Source organism: Lepidochelys kempii, chromosome 1, assembly GCF_965140285.1.
Source record: "Lepidochelys kempii isolate rLepKem1 chromosome 1, rLepKem1.hap1, whole genome shotgun sequence".
NCBI lineage: Eukaryota > Metazoa > Chordata > Testudines > Cheloniidae > Lepidochelys > Lepidochelys kempii.
The window spans coordinates 200,319,687-200,336,772 of NC_136380.1; the positions used below are offsets into that span (position 1 = coordinate 200,319,687).

The 17,086-nt window shown below is 45.3% G+C and overlaps 1 protein-coding gene across 2 annotated transcripts in view; it reads right to left on the reverse strand.

Moving 5' to 3' along the window:
- Nucleotides 1–17,086, reverse strand: part of NME7 (NME/NM23 family member 7) — a 169,757-nt gene that overhangs the window by 108,287 nt on the left and 44,384 nt on the right. For both annotated transcript variants that reach the window (XM_073308141.2, XM_073308130.2), the window contains 2 exons: nucleotides 16,116–16,282; nucleotides 4,443–4,553 (listed from right to left, as the gene is read on the reverse strand). In XM_073308141.2, the coding sequence (XP_073164242.1) occupies nucleotides 4,443–4,553; nucleotides 16,116–16,282 (278 nt within the window). The remainder of the gene's footprint in view (nucleotides 1–4,442; nucleotides 4,554–16,115; nucleotides 16,283–17,086) is intronic.

Genomic DNA, 17,086 nt, shown 5'->3' on the forward strand with positions numbered 1-17,086 from the left:
TAACTTCTATGAAGACAAGGAGGGAAAAAAGAGAAATGTGAGACACAAGAACTACAGTTACAGTTACAGTCACTGGGCCCGATCCTGCAGTCCTTACTCCAAGTGGGTGAATAATTTCTAATGAAGACTTTATTTGAAGAATTTAATTTCTCACTCTTCACAGTTCATGATTTTCTCCAATTTATACATTAGTCAAATTTCAGGTCTGTAGCTTATAGTTCACTGCAAGTATCTGACATTCAAAATTTGAGCCATTTTAACTGGACAGGTCTTGTGGTATGTTTCTGTTTATTGACTGGAGGAGTGTAGTTTTCAGAAGGAAGCTTTTTATGTGAATACTCATTATGTCAAATCAAAAACTAATTTTCCACAAATATTCTAAATATTTGCTTAAAATTCCCTATTATGGCAGTAATTCCTGCCAGTAAGCTATTCACTAGAATAGTCATGGAAAGTGTATAAAAATGGGGCATGAACCCAGCCTAAGCTACATAATGTATAAATCTGAACAAATATTTGTGGATATTTTTTCAAAATATTTGCTCAGCCCTACTGCTTAGTCAAAAATCTCGTATGGCATTTAACAAATATAAAACCAATCTTGCTAGCTATAACCCTAGTTCCCATTAGAACATGGAAAGTTGCATTCATCTTGGACAATGAGCTGATTTGAGACGTGATTAGCTGAAAATATTGGAGAACTGACCTATCAAAGCAGGCGTCTGCCCTTGATTTCATACCTAAGCAAGGGTTTTACAAAAGCTGTGAATCAAGTTAACAGGGTCTGCCAGGCAAATGGCAGCAATAAGTCCCTTTTTACAAAAAGGGGGGGGGGCGGCAAAGGGGGGAACAGAAGCTGAAGCTGATCTGGACAAGCCATCCTAGAGGGATATTTGGGATTGGGACTTTGACATTACTATATGCTATCACTAAAAATACAGTGCAAGTCCAAGGGACAAAAGTACAGGGTATTGTGAAAACCACAAATACCCAGCCACCATTTTAGATTCATCCCACATCACTGTCCAATTATGGTTTCATTAATAATAATTTTGCAGGGCAGGCAAGGAACTTTTCTAAACGAAAGGTAATAAAAATGTACATCTCATATAAACTGCTTGGATTTCTTTTCCTCAAGGTAAGCTAAATCCAAAATATATAAAGTGGTTCAACAGAGATTCAGTTATCAGAGAAACTGACACACAAGGAAGCACCCAGCGCTCGAGGAGCAACATGCCAAGACAGCAGAAGTTAAGTCAGGCCACAAAATGGTTCATATTAACAGAAGACTGGAGGGTTGAGAGGGCTGCATTCAAGAACTGGAACTGTGTGGCAGGTTCTGGGGACTGGCATAGTCACAGACAGCAATATGTGATTACTGGAGAGGTGGTCTAGCACTGTCCTACCACTACCTCAGAGGGCAGACAAGATAACGGAATTCCTCCCTGTCTTGTACTGGAACCACAAGATGCAAGAGTAAGAATCCTGTGAGAATGATTTTTTCTCTCAAAGAGATGTTGGAGTAGAGAGGTATGACACAGCTGTAGCTGAGGAGCAGTGCAGTGACTTTGGGGAAATCCTTCATGGTAGATCTACCAACTCTACCTTTCTTTTTTCCCCAGCATGCCCTCTTCTCCAAATTTTGCTGCTCAGGAACATGGGGGGGGGACACAAGGTAGAGGGTTCAAAATCCACGCATGGGCTGGTGCTGGGCCTGGCCCTGGCTCTGTCCTGACTTGTGCCCCACAGGGTGTGGCGTGTCTGGGGAGCTCCACAGCCATGGTAGAAGGAGCAAGGCTCTGTGTTCCTAAAGCCAAATCTTGACTTTATAACTTGACTTTAGTAAGGCTTTTGATACTGTCTCGCATGACCTTCTCATAAACAAAGTAGGCAAATACAACCTAGATGGAACTACTACAAGATGAGTGCATAACTGGTTGGAAAACCATTCCCAGAGAGTAATCAACAGTGGTTCACAGTCAAACTGGAAGGACATACTGAGTGGGGTGCCATAGGAATCAGTTCTGGGTCCGGTTCTGTTCAATATCTTCATCAATGATTTAGATAATGGCATAGAGAATACACTTTGCAGATGATATCAAGCTGTGAGGGGTTGCAAGTGCTTTGGAGGATAGGATTAAAATTTAAAATGAGCTGGACAAACTGGAGAAATGGTCTGATGTAAATAGGATAAAATTCAATAAGAACAAATGCAAAGTACTCCACTTAGAAAGGAACAATCAGTTGCACACATACAAAATGTGAAATGACTGCCTAGGAAGGAATATGATAGAAAGGAATCGGAGTGTCATAGTGGATCACAAGCTAAATATGAGTCAACAGTGTAACACTGCTGGAAAAAAACAAAAACCCCATCATTCTGGGATGTACTAGCAGGAGTGTTGTACGCAAAACACGAGAAGTAATTCTTCTGCTCCACTCTGTGCTGATTAGGTCTCAACTGGAGGAGTGTTTCCAGTTCTGGGCCCCACATTTCAGGAAAGATGTGGACAAATTGGAGAAAGTTCAGAGAACACCAACAAAAATGATTAAAGGTCTAGAAAACATGACCCATGGGAAGATTGAAAAAATTGGGTTTGTTTAGTCTGGAGAAGAGAAGACTGAGAAGGGACATGATAACAATTTTCACATACATAAAAGTTTGTTACAAGGAGGAAGGGAGGTAAATTGCTCTTGTTAGCCTCTGAGGATAGGACAAGAAGAAATGGGCTTAAATTTCAGCAAGAGAGGTTTAGGTTGGACATTAGGAAAAACTTCCTAACTGTCAGAGTGGTTAAAGTTGAGGTCCCTTCCAGTCCTATGATTTTAAGAATATGGATTTATTGCAAGGCAATAACCCAACCACCTTTATAGAATTATACAACAATCAGCAGCTCAGCTTGCATTATGAAGTCAGGTAATACAGGTTAGGGGCAAAGAAACATTATCTGAGTTTTAAATCCATTATATTGATTTCAGTTTTATAAAAGGCATGCACTATATTTACTTACAGTAACACCAATAACATTTGTATACAACATTTTTGTATTACTCAGACATTGTCAGTAATTGAGTCATGGGCAGTCTGGCCTAGTCATTGGATCAAGAGTCTGGCCTAACAGTTAGAGCTGAGTCCAGACGGGGTGGTTCCAGGAGCAAAGCCCAGGGTTGTAGCCAGGAGTCAGCGGCCAAAGCCTAAGCTGAACGATCAACTGGAGTCACAGTCAAAAGGTGGAGCCAAGGGTCTGAGTTTGCCTCATGTTCTCTTGGGGACTTGGATTTCCCATTCCTCATGCTCCTTTTGGCCTGGGCGCCTGTGGGAGGTGGTGGTGGAGCAGAATGTCTGGGAAAGGGATTTTCCGCATACGGTTTCAGAGGGATACATGGAACTCTTCGAACTATCCCAATAGGGGGCTAGAAGTCTCCAGGAGGGCAGATGTCCAGGCCAGGGCCTCCCAAATTAGCAGACTAATAAGAAGTCCTACTTGGGTCTGGTCAGAGGAGAACGACTGGGGCCAAAGCAGGAACAGGAGGCAGCACTAGCTCATGAAACCATGGAACTTGTTATGGTCCCCATCAAACTTATCCTGCATTAAAATCTCTAACTCCCTAGAAGCCAGGGCAACAGATATGGGTGGGACAGCTTGAGCCTGTAGCGCTGCAGTTTGTACTGCAAGACCATAAGCTGGGACCATAGGGTCTGCAGGATTCCCAAAACATCCTGCAGCGGGACGACTGCCTCTGAGGAATCCATCTGAAGGGCAGTCCAGCCACTTACCCACCCTTGTTCAATCTTTTGGGTTCCTCAACCTGTCAGTGACTGAGTTGTGGGCAGTCTGGCCTAGTGGTTGCAGCATGACTCTGGCATACCAGTTTGAGCTGAATCCAGACAGAGCAGTTTCAGGAGTGAAGTCAAGGATCATAGCCAGGTGTCAGAGTCCAAAGCCTAAGGGTCAACCAGATTTAAGACAGAAGGTGGAATCGAGGCTCTGAGCTGGGAATCAGAAGTCAAGAAGGAGTTGTGGGGTGGAACAGGAGCAGTCTGGGGCTAGAACAGGAACAAGGCTAGAGAAAGTGGAGGCAAGGGCAGGAACAAACATAGCTATGGGCTAAGAATGCATTGAGCAGCAACTGAACTGCTACTGAGCGTAAGTATCAGTCTGTTCACTCCTTCAGTCAATCAGATGGCTCAATCAGACAGCTTCTATCAGAGCCAGCAGCATTCACTGGATTGCCTAGAGACAGGCTCTGCTGCAGGTTAAGCCCAACAAACATCCTGAATTATGCATCATATGAGAAACCTAGATATGATTATGAAACAGATTATTTTCTTTGCTACTCAGTGGAATAGATCTAATGTTCTGAACAACATGGAATAACTGTGAGGAGACACTTCAGTACAAAATAATCAAATCCTACATGGAATGTTAATAGAGCCTTACCGTGAAAGTACCATCATTTTGGCTTTAGTTATTGTTAACCCAGCATTAATGATGATATCAATTAGGTCTCCAATCTTGGGTACTGCATCAGGTTTAACCAAAGCCAGTGTTCTGAAAAAGCAGAACAAAAAAAATTTGGAATTTTCATTCTTTAGGAAAAGACAAAGTTAAAGTTACACTTAAAGAAAAAAGCCTCACAAAAGGAAATACAGAAATGCACAGTTACAGTCATCCAACAATTTTACCTCAGTCCTTACTGACCTTCCAACCAGCACAGGCATATCTTTCATGTACGATGGAGGCATTAAAACCTTAAAAAAATGGTTATCTACCTTTTCATAACTGTTGTTCTTTGAGATGCGTTGCTCATGTCCATCTCATTCTAGGCGTGTGCATGCTCATGTGCACAGTCCTTGGAGATTTGTGCCTTAGCGGTACCCGTAGGGTAGGCTGTAGTGCCCTCGAGTGCCGCGCTCATGTGCTTGTATATTAGGCGATGCCGACCCTGTGCATTCTCAGTTCCTTCTTGCTGGCAACTCTGACAAAGGAGCAGGAAGGCAGGTAATGGAATGGACATGAGCAACACATCTCGAAGAACAGTTATGAAAAGGTAGGTAACCGGTTTTTCTTCAAGTGCTTGCTCAAGTCTATTCCATTCTAGGCGACTCACAAGTAGTATCCTCAGAAGTGGGCTCAGAGCTCACAATTTAGCGGCTTGGGCATAGTGGATAAGTGCATAATGGGACATGAACATGTGGATGGACAACCAGGTGGCCACACTACAGATGTCCTGGATAGGCACTTGGGCTAGGAAAACTGCCAAAGAGGCTTGCGCCCTGGTTGAGTGGGTTGTGACAATCGCTGGAGGTGGCTCCTTCACCTGATCGTAACACCAGTGAATGCAAGCAGTGATCCAAGAAGAAATTCTTTGAGCAGACACTGGACGACCTTTCATCCTGTCGGCCACCACAATGAATTGCGTCTATTTGCAGAATGGCTTGGTTCTTTCAATATAGGAGGCTAGCACCCTCATGACATCTAGAGAATGCAATCTACACTCCTCCTCCAATTTATGAGGCTTTGGAAAAGACAGGTAAGTAAATGTCCCCTAGCCCATATGAAACTGCGAGACCACCTTGGGCAGGAAAGCTGGGTGTGGCTGCAGCTGGACCTTGTCTTTGTAGAAGACTGTATAGGGTGGTTTCGAGGTAAGCGCTCTAATCTCTGAGACCCGGCAGGTGGATGTTATCACAACTAGGAACGCGATCTTCCAGGACAGGAGAAGGACAGAGCAAGAAGCCAGAGGCCCGAAGCGGGGTCCTGTGAGCCGTGACAGCACAACATTCAGGTCCCAGGGAAGAATGAGGTCCCTGACATGTGGGTAGAGACACTTGAGGCCCTTGAAGACCTGGCAGTCGTATTCCAGGCAAAAACAGACCTACCCTCCAGCAGCGGATGGAAGGCCGAAATAGCAGCCAAGTGGACCTTGACAGATGAAAGGGACAGGCCTTAGAACTTGAGATGCAGAAGATAGTCCATGATCAACTGCTGCGAGGCCCGCTCAGCCCGAATACCTTTATCCAAGGTCCAATAAGTGAACCACTTCCATTTGGCTAGGTAGGATGCTCTGGTAGAGGGCTTTCTGCTACCCAATAAGTCCTGCTGGACAGCTGCTGAGCACTCTGGCTCCTCCGAATTTAACCATGCATCAGCCAAGGTGTCAGGTGCAGTCCTGCCAGGTTTGGATGAAGGAGACTGCCGTGGTTTTGGGACAGCAGGTCCGGCCTGAGCAGCAGCTGTAACAGAGCAACCAACGAGAGGTCCGGCAGCATGCTGAACTAGTGCCGGCATGGTCAAGCTGGTACTATGAGGATCACCTTCGCCCTGTCCTGCCTGATTTTGATGAGGACTCTGTGAATCAGCAACACCAGAGGGAAGATGTACAATAGAGCCCCCGACCATGGGAGCAGAAAAGCGTCCGACAGGGAGCCACTGTTTATCCCCCAAATCAAGCAGAAAACATGGCAATTCCTGTTCTGCCAGGATGTGAACAGGTCCACCTAGGGAGTTCACCTTCCAGAGGTGGGGAAGTTGGCCACTTTCAGATGGAGAGACCATTCATGGCGAGACGAGACGGTCCTGCTGAGGCGATCTGTCAAAGTGTTCCTGGGCTTCGGGGAGGTGTGAGGCTACAAGATGGATATTGTGTTATACACAGAAGTCCCAAAGCCGGAGGGCTTCCTGGCAAAGGGCAGACAACCTGTCCCCACCTTGCTTGTTGATACAGAACATAGTCACTGTATTGTCCATTAGGACCTGGACCACCCTGCTTTTTATGTGAGGTAGGAAGGCTTGACAGCCCAGGAGAACCACTTTGAGCTCCCTGATGTTGATCTATAGGGAGCAATCGTGACTCGACCAACGACCTGATGTGCTGAGATCGCCCAGGTAGGCTCGCCTCCCCAGGTTCGAGGCATCAGAGACGAGGGTCACGGACAGGGACGGAGTCATGAAGGGAACCTCCTCCAACACCGATGCAGGATTCCACCACCAAGTGAGTGATGACATTCCATGGTCTGGGACCCTGACCACAGGGTCCACACTGTGTCGGTTGGGGACGTAGACTGACACCAGCCATGCCTGCAGGGGCCTGAAGCAGAGCCATATGTGCCGGACCACTAAGTGGAGGCTGCCATGTAGGCACGTGTGAGAGGGTGGGCTTGCATGCACGAGATCAGGTCTGCCATGGCTTGGAACTGAGCTTCAGGAGGAAGGCTCTGGCCTGAGTAGAGTCAAGGATTGCTCCAATGAACTCTATGCGTTGTACAGGCATTAGGGTTGATTTTTTTCTCGTTTATCAACAGGTCCAGGCTGCAACAAGTGGAGCAAACTAGATCAAGATATCACCGCACCTGATCTCAGGACCGACCCTTTATTAGCCAGTCATCGAGGTACGGATAAATTTGCACCCCATGTCACCTCAGGTAAATGGCCACCCGTGCTATTTACTTGGTAAACACTCTCGGGGCTGACATGAGACTGAAGCGCAGCGCTGTGAATTGAAAATGGCGGTGGCCCAAAACAGAGGAAACGCCTGTGCCCCAGGAAAGTAGAAATATGGAAGTGTGTGTCCTTCAAGTCAAGGACAGCAAATCAGTCTCCCGGATCCAGGGAGGGAATAATGGAAGCCAGAGAGACCACGCAAAACTAACTTCTTGAGAGATTTGTTGAGGAGAAGCAGGTCCAGAATGGGTCTGAGGGCCCCTTTTGCTTTTGGGATTAGGAAATAATGGGAGTAGAACCCCTTACCCCTCAAGTCTGGAGGGACCTCTTCTACTGCCCACAGGCGTCAGAGGCTCTCGACTTCTGGAAGGAGGAGTTGCTCGTGAGAAGGGTCCCTGAAGAGGGAAAGGGAAGGGGGGCAGTAGGGAGGGTCGGCCACAGGGTGTAGCCCGAAGATGATATGTTGAGCAACCAACGGTCCGAGGTCAGCCGCAATCAGGAGGACCAGAAGGGGTGCAGGCGGTTGAGGAAAGAGCAGGGGGGTGGATTCTGGAAAGTGACTGGGGCATCATCTTCGGGCGCATCCTCAAAATGCCTGCTTCTGGCTTCCTTGGCCTCTGAAAGAATCAGGATGGGTAGAGGAACGGAAAGACAAAGGGCGATGCCATTTAAATCCTTTGTCTCTGTCCTCCTTTTTGTAGGAGCTGGACCAAAGGATACCCCAGGACCTCAATGGAGGCAGAGGCGGTGGGGGACGGAAAGGCTTTCTAGCCTGCTGAGGGGTGTGTAGGCCCAAGGAGCTGAGGGTGGTCTTTAAGGCCATGGAGCCATGCATCGGTCAGCTCCGAAAAGATCTCTGATCCCTCAAATGGAAGGTCTTGAACAATAGTCTGCATCTCCTGGGAGAGCGCAGAGGACTGTAACCAGGAGCTGCACCTCATGATCACCGCAGAAGTGACCACCCTGGCTACTGAATCCAAGGCCATATGGAGGGTGCCTCTTACCACCGCTCTGCCCTCATCCACCAAGGCAGTGAACTCCTGGGCTCGGTCTTGTGGGACTCCTTGAATTTGCTGATAGAGTCCCACAGGTTGAAGTTGTACCTGCCTAGCAGGGCCTGATGGTTAGACATGCGAAATTGCAGGCTGACTGTCAAATAAATTTTCCTGCCAAACAAGTCCAGCCTCTTGACATCTATTTTTCAGTGTGCCGCTTGCCTGGCCCTTTTGTTGATGGTGGACACAACCAGGGATCCCACTGGAGGGTGGGTGACAGGTACTCAAAACCCTTTGCGGAGACATAGTACTTCTCTTCCGCCTTCTTAGAGGTAGGCAAAATGGAAAAGGGGGTCTGCCATAATTATTTAGCAATTTTAAGGACCCCTGGAGGGATGGGCTGTGCAACCCAGGCCAGGGTAGTAGAGGATATGACATTAAAGAGGTCGTCAGACTCCTCCGCTAGCTCCTCGACCTCCAAGTTCAGGTTGGCAGCCACCCTTTTGAGCAGGGCCTGGTGCTCCTTGAAATCATGCGTGGCACCGTTCGCTTGTGAGGGGCCTGCCACCGCTTCATCTGGAGACGATGAAGATGACTTCACAGCAGGGGGAAGGGCAGCTTCCCCTTGCTCATCCCAGGATGGCTCCTGGGGTGTCGGGGCCCACTGTGTCGCACCCACATCTGATTCGGCACTGTGCTCTGACTCAGGTGCTGGAGGCGGCTTGTCCAATGCGGCCTGGGAGGAACAGTGGGAGTATGGGACTGGCCTAACAGGTACACCCCATGGGCTCCAGTGCTGCCTCTGAATGGGCCATTTCCCCTGCCTCCACGCCACCACCGCAGGAACCGCGCTGGTCTCGCCTTTTATAGTTGACGGTCTGAACTCCCCTTCAAACTCGGACCATTGCCTGTTCGGTGACCAGGGCAGAGCCGTAGATGCCTGCATCTGCCGACGGACCCTCGTCTGCAACTGGTAAGGAGAGGGCGAGGACTGGTGCCTGCCCAAAGAGTGGTACCGGGGAGCTGGAGACGGGTGCCGCAACCGGGAACAATCCCGCACCGGGGGGATTGACACCTGGGAGACCGCCTAAGTGATATAGATCTGCACCATGGTGAACTCTGGCCGGAAGCCAGACGGTACAATGGGTACGGGGATCGGCGTTGTGACTCAGGTGTTCCATGCCTTGCAGGCAGAGACCTTGGCAGCAGGGACCTGTGTCTTCTAACTGGGGACCCAGGCCACGGTGATGGGGATCAACGTCTATGGACCAGGGATGCGCTGCTGCTTTAGGGGGCAGTCCCATAACTGGCTTGCCCATAGATGCTGGGGCTTTGGTTGGTTCCATCGCATGGCTTGGTGTCTGTGATGGTGGCTGGCCTACATCCTCTTTGGCCACCAGGCCCACTCCAGGCACAGATGACCCTACTAGGGGATGGGACCCCATGCCGCTCCCAGGAGTCAGACGTGGGTCCCTGGCTGGACTGGGAGGTCTGACCGCAGCAGTACCCCCGAGCAGCTCCAGTGCAGGTACGTGGCCTGACATAGGTCCTTTGCCCGAAGCCCCCTTTTTCTGTGGTGCCGGTGGGCTCACTGACTTCAACTACTTCTTAGGTACCAGGGAGGGGGAACAGTGTTGGGAGGGTGGCAGTGGTACACTGCGTGCCGACGCCAAGGTGCCGGGCATGGAGTCCGATTGGGACGGCTCCAAGATAGGACAAAGCGCAGCCTTCATGAGGAGAACCCTCAAGTGGATACCCTGCTCCCTTTGAGTTCGAGGGCGAAATTTTTGCAGATCCTGCATTTGTCCTTTCTGTGGGACTGCCCCAAACACTTTAAATAGCTCTCGTGGGGGTCGCTAGTGGGCATCGGCCATCTGCACACTGAGCATGGCTTAAAGCCTGGGGAACGAGGCATGTCCCGCTTTGACGCAAAGTCCCAGCCAAGACTCTTAACCCCTAAACAACTACCCTAACACACAACTTAAAGATCTATGTACCTAACAACTAACACAATAGACTGTAAGAACTGCTAATGCTCCTGCGACCAACCAACCATCACAGGCGGTAAGAAGGAACTGACGGGGCGTAGAGTCAGCAGTGCCTAATATACCAGCACATGAGCACACCATTCAAGAGGGCGCTACAGTCGACCCTATGGGTACTGCTATGGCAAAAATCTCTGACAACTGTGCACATGGGCACGCACACACCTAGAATGGAATCTACATGAGCAAGCACTTGAAGAAGAAGAAGATTTGCCTGTGGCATGGTCAGCCGTACATATGGGATCTCTGTGTCATCTAAAATGTCCAACTTCAGATATGGTAGCATAAAGCTATGCTAAGTCTCACAATAGGGCAATCCTTTATAACCAAAAGTCCATGTACCTTTGGGAGGCTGTCCTGAATGTGGTTACTGCTGAGAATGTGAAAGCCTAATTTTCTGGTGAATGCACAGCACATTGAGATCCTTAGATAGAAGGGGCTATAGAAGTGCAAATAATATATTTATTTGATTTATAAAGTGAAACTATTTCATGCTGGAGGTTGAGATATTTTTCCATCATGTCCTCCCACCCCCATCACACTCCAACAAAGCAAGCTTTAACATCCCATTTGTTCCCTTTTCCCTCTTCCATTTCTGCCTGTTTATTCACACTGCTCTTTATGCATAGAGTGACCTCCCCTGATCAACAAGCAGCTACGCTCTTCCTATTCAAATCCTTCCATAAAAATTGTGCTTCTCGCACAAAGCTTGTAAAAAAAAAAAAGTGAGATCCTTATTTATTATTTGTATTATAGTAATACCTAGAGGTCCCATCATGCTAGGTACTGTACAGACACAGGGGCTCTCTTCCAAAGAGCAAATAATCTAAAAAGGCAGAATAAAGGAAGCATTATCTCTATTTTATGGATAAGAACTATATTATGAGAGAAATCAAAACAAAAACCTCTAAGCTGTCCAGTTCATCCTGTCTTCTCTGCAATTATCTTTTAGACTCTAAGCACTTGGGAGCCAGGATTCTTTTTATCATTCTCTTTTGTACAGCACCAAGTGCACTGTCAGTACTAAATTCATTATTAATCATAAATAATAAGCAGCATAACAGGAACTCTGTAAAATGACACTGTGTGCTTCCATTATTTAGTCTCACAGTGAGTCAGCATCAACTGTGCTCAAGCTTACAAATCAACAGATGATTTATTTTACCGCCTGTACCAGAAACTGCCTGGAATCTGAAAATCCAGTGAGGCTCTTCTGTCTCTTACACCATCTCCAGCAATAGAAAATATTCAAGACTGAATGTTTCCTTTATAGCAGTGCATCTATATAGAGAAGACAGATGCTGCCAGTTTGCTCGTTTTATTTCACAGCATACTGGAGAAGACAGCTTCTGTGTTCGCTACAATTTGTTCTAACTGGAAATAACATGCTGAAATTAGGGGAAATTGACAAAGTGCCATTCCATTTGCTCTGATCACTAAAAGATATCAAAGTTGCAGATGTTGTGGGGGAAAACATAACACTCTAGGCTTTTACAGAGAATGGACACAGGAAATGCTAGAAGAGAGGTGAAAATTAATCTCACACTCCTGGTGGGGCGGAGGAAGGGATAGACCTAAGCTGCAAAATTCACAGTCAAATGTGAACTTCCCCAAAGATCAGGATGCTCAGATCTGTGGATCTGATTAAGGTGCATGTCTACTGGAAACAGTGCGATGGTGCAGACAAGATTGATTGGTTAAGATGCTAGAAAGGATCAAGTTGTTTAACCAGGAATTTCAATTCAGTTTGAAGCTAGTATTTCCCTTCAGAATGTTTGTCTAGGGTTGTTTTTTGTTTGTGTTGTTGTAGTTATATAGACTATCAGAGAGGAGGGGTTTAATCCTAGAATAATCTGTCATTTACTTTGCTGATTTCAGACTTTGATAAGAGATCCTTAATTGCTAGCAACATGCTGTGAAATAGGATATGGTGAACCCATTATCTTCAGTACTAGCTGAAATAAGCATCTGTCAGGAGTGGGTTGTAATAGTATTTTCAGTGTGTTTTTTATGGAGGTGTGCAGGATATAAAGTGCGATGATCCAGCATGCTGAGGGCTGTTCCTGAGATTGGATTTTGGATCCATGTGATCTAGTTGTAGTTTTAATTAGCATTATGTTTTAGGGGTCCAACATGTGAGTTCACACAAGTGCATTAGGGAGCAATTACATCTGGGAACAAAGGGAAAAGAATTAAAAACTAGACTCGGTTACTTTGTATCACACAGTAAATCTGAATATGAATCTCTTGTGGTTATTGAAAGAAAGATAGTAAGTGATCATAAGAAGGGTATCTGGTGCATAAAACACAATGTATGCTGTGGCTAAAGCTGGTATTTATAGAAGGACTATTACAAGTACAAAATCTAATGCTGTGGAGGGGAGGAAATGTTAAATATGATAAATGACTGACTGGAAGCACATTAATGAATTACCAAATCAGTAAAATAATCTGGTATTTCTGGTTTGTCATGAGCATTCTAATAATTTTTTTAAACCAGTTATGGTTCAATTGTAACATTGAAAGACACACGGTCCTCTTTAAAATAAAATAAAATAAAAATAAGTAAATAAATTAGTCTGAAAAACATTTAACTAAACTAGTGTTAAGCGCCATCTAAGATCACTACAAGTGAAAGATTAGGAGGGAAAATTCTCTATTTTTTCCATTTTATTTACTTTGTGCATTTGACAGCACTGTGTGTTTAGCTAAGTTCCCTAGTCAGTTTCCTTGTTTGCATGGGTCTTTCAGTTAACAGTGGAAAGGGGGAAAAGAAAAAAAGCATTTAAACATACAAATGTGGCTGTAAAGCCAATAAATAAATTGTCTAGGGGACTCAGAGGCAAGTAGAGAACCTGAAACTACTTTCAAATCACTTTTTGGAACTGGATAGATCTTAAGTTGACTGTCCGTATGGGAAAGTTTTAACTTTACGTGCAACTATAAATCAGAAGAAGGACTATATAAAAATCAGCCTTTTTTCTCCCCACACAAAAGATTAATTCCCTGTATGTGTCTGGAGTCACAATGGCTCATTTTACTGACAAAAACAAAGGCCTCAGCTTCAGAAAGTGCAAAATGCTTGATGTGCAGATGCCAGTCTAGCTTGGAGTACTCAATTTTGCACATGCTTCTCTAGTGACCAAAGTATGTGCAAGTTTTCCGAACTTGAGTCTAAGTGTTTCCTTCTGCTAGATGTATGGGCCATGCAGGACTATTACAGAACAAGGTGAAGATTATTCTGCCTCGTGCATCAACAGCATAATTGTCCAGTTGCATGTTTTTTATCTTTGGTGATGCTCATTTCATCCTCTCTTGCAAAACTCCTCTTTTTCCCCTTCTGTCACTGTCATGAAACCTGCACTAAGAACTATCCCTAACAGGCAACTCCCTATAACCAGCCACTTGCCCCCATGCAACATAATCTTGTGTAACCACTGAAAGCCTACCTCTGCTTGGAAACTGGATTTTGCTGGTCCCTTTGGTGATTGCCTAAGGTAGATTTCAATGGATGCCATTTGGTCATTCTGAATAAATTATAACACTGTCTCTTCTACAGCTAAAGATAGGCATGGCAAGTATTATTAACCCCATTTTACAGATGGGGAAATGAGAGATTAAGGGCACAAAGGCACAAAATTTGTACTGTTTTAATATGTAAGACTATAAATATGTTTTAATTATGTAAGAATATAAAGCAGTACAATCCTCCTAGTATAAACTGCATCCACATTGGTACAAAGGTGTTTTATACCAGTATAGCTATTCCTATATGAGAAGTGGAATAAACAATTCCCATATAGGGCACCTTTATATTGCTGTAATTGCACCCACACTAGGGCTTATTCAGGTATCGTACATCAGTAAAAATTTACACCACTAACCAAAAAGTTTATACTGGTATAAAAGTTGTATGTAGGCCAGGCCTAAGTGACTTGCCCAAGGTCACAGAGTTGATTCATAGAACCAGGAACATAAATAGAGCCTCATGTTTTTTGTAAATGCAAAACACCACAAAAACAAAAAAACAATGTAAAAAACTAGATAAAGTGCTGCTCACTCAACTCTGGCCCAGCTGCCCCTCTGTCATGATGACAGAAAAGTAACTGGGCCAAGCCTGAACAGTGCTGTGCCCCATGTGCCAGGTCACAACATCTGCGGCAAAGCAGCTGCCACTATGGGGTGAGTGCAGGGGGGGGGGGGGGGAGGGCTGGGGGAGTTCACTCTGTAAACTTCCTCTCGAAGCCTTCCACCTGCCCCAATTACCCCTCCCCCCCAGGGCAGGACCCAACCCTCCTCCTCCCCCCCCAGAGTGGATAAAATTGATAAAATGAAACAACACGAAATTCCTGAAAAATAAAACAAAAAAGGAATGTCACAGGGCTCTAAATATAACCCAAAAGTCCTGAAACACAATCTCTCTCTTTCATACCCTCCCTCCCACTACTCCAATTCCAACTGATAGGCAACATGCCCAGAGACCTTATTCTGGAAGGTTGTTACTGTATTCATCTCAATGGCAATATTTTTTAGGGAGTACGGAATGATAAATGTTCAACTTTTCAACCTTATCAGTGTCTTTTTAGTTTTATTTTGATTAAAATATACGTTTTAAAATATACGTTTTAAAATCCCACCTATAGCTCTTTAAAAACAACACAGAGAAACAGGGCTAGTTTGGGTTACTAGCTGGGTTACCAGTGTTAAGAACAGCAATCTAGAAAGGATACTGAGTGTTTTTCTTAATGATATTGGGCTAAACTCTGGTCTCAGTGATACTGGTGCACATTCAGAGAGTAACTCCACAGAAGTCAATCTGTGTATGTAGCAGCATAACTAAGAGCAGAATTTGGTCCATGTGACTTTTTCCAGATTTGTTCTCCAAAGCAAACCTCTCCTGTCATGCAGCCTCAACTGAAAGGAGCTTATGAGCCTGATCCTCAGATGGTGTAAATTAGCACAGCTCCAATTTTCACCAGCTGAGGATCCAGCCCTATAAGTTTTCTTGCCCCCACCACCACCCAGGTTTGGAATTTTTCTTTGAAATGTTCCAGCTTCTCCTTTACTGCACGAAAAGCAGTGGGGGATGGATTAAAAACAATAAAAAGCTACTAAAAGCCGATACATAAAACTCATCACTTGGTAACGAGTTTCTGTTGGATCACAAGGCCTGTGCTTTGTCCCTGCAAGACACAGTCAATGACTTTTGCAAAGTTCATTCCCTATAAGCCCAGCACATACCAAGGTTGAAATTATTCCCCAAGCTACTCACTGAAATCAACATTAGTGCACATCGGTGGGGTTACACAGCTGTAACAAAAGCTGAACTGTGCTCCAGAACTGGAGTGGGGAGCAGTTTACATATATGGGAAGGTGTGATCTGGAGGGTGTAACAACAAACAGGAAAAATCATAGGTTTGATGACAGGCAGATGGATTGCTGTCTCTTGCCAAATCTCCTTTCCCAAGATGCAAACCAACAGATATACCCTCCCATCATCCCACCCCATCAGCTGTAGAAATCCTCTCTGATCCCTCCTGAGAAAGACAACTAGTTTGATAAACTCACTTGCATAAACAGTTTTGTGGATAGCAAATACCAAAGGAACTTCAGAGACCACATCCTCTTACCTTTCTTTGCGGCTACCCAACTTGCGGGCTGTGTATTGATCCCCATAGTCTACTAGGGAAAGGTGACGTGAAAAGACAGTAACTTTGTTGCCTATAAACAAATCTTCTAGGTGTAAGTCATCATATTTTGTGCGTTTCAGAAAGGTGCGACGGTTCTTCACATCATACTGCAAAGAGAAGAAAGATCACCAAGCAGTTAAAGAGAGTGGTTAAACAATGAGCAAATTAAAAATAAATTCTATTCAATTTTCGAACAGCCTCAAAAGTATTGTGGGATCCAGTGAGGTTGCTAGATTCACTGAATTTCTAACCCTTTGAGTTTGCATGTACAATAGAGAAGGTCATGAGATGAAGCCAACTGTTATACATTTGTTCCATTTTAACTGTCAGCCGGTGACACTGGGAGTCCCCTCAATACCAGCTGGCGGGGGGCATAACATACTGTAATTCACATCTGGCCTGACATGCTCATTGCCCCCAACATACTGGTGTCAAAGTGTCATGTAAAGTACCATGTACAAAATCCTAGTAATGTCAACTCAGTACTTAATCTTTCTGAGGAAAATGCAGTAAGTTCCACGAAGTTTACTGGGTGAGCTGTCAAAGCATCAGAGGAGATCTTAAAAGCAACAGTTTCCTTTCAGCTGCGTGCAGATATTAAAAATCCCAAGGCACTTCTGTAACTGTAGGGGTCTGGCCTGCTGTCCTCAGCCAAAACTGCCCCTTCCCACCCTTATATACCATGTGCCACTCTCCACGACAATGCTATACCAACCATCAGATTTTGTGAAACTTTTGCCCATTTTTAGAACCAAACTGAATCTTTTTGATAATCTGAAGTGTTTGGGAAGTTTAGACTTGAAATTAGACAAAGGATTCTAACCATCAGAGGAGTGAACTTTTGGAATAGCCTTCCAAAGGAAGCAGTGGGGGCAAAAGATTTATCTGGCTTTAAGATTAAACTCGATACA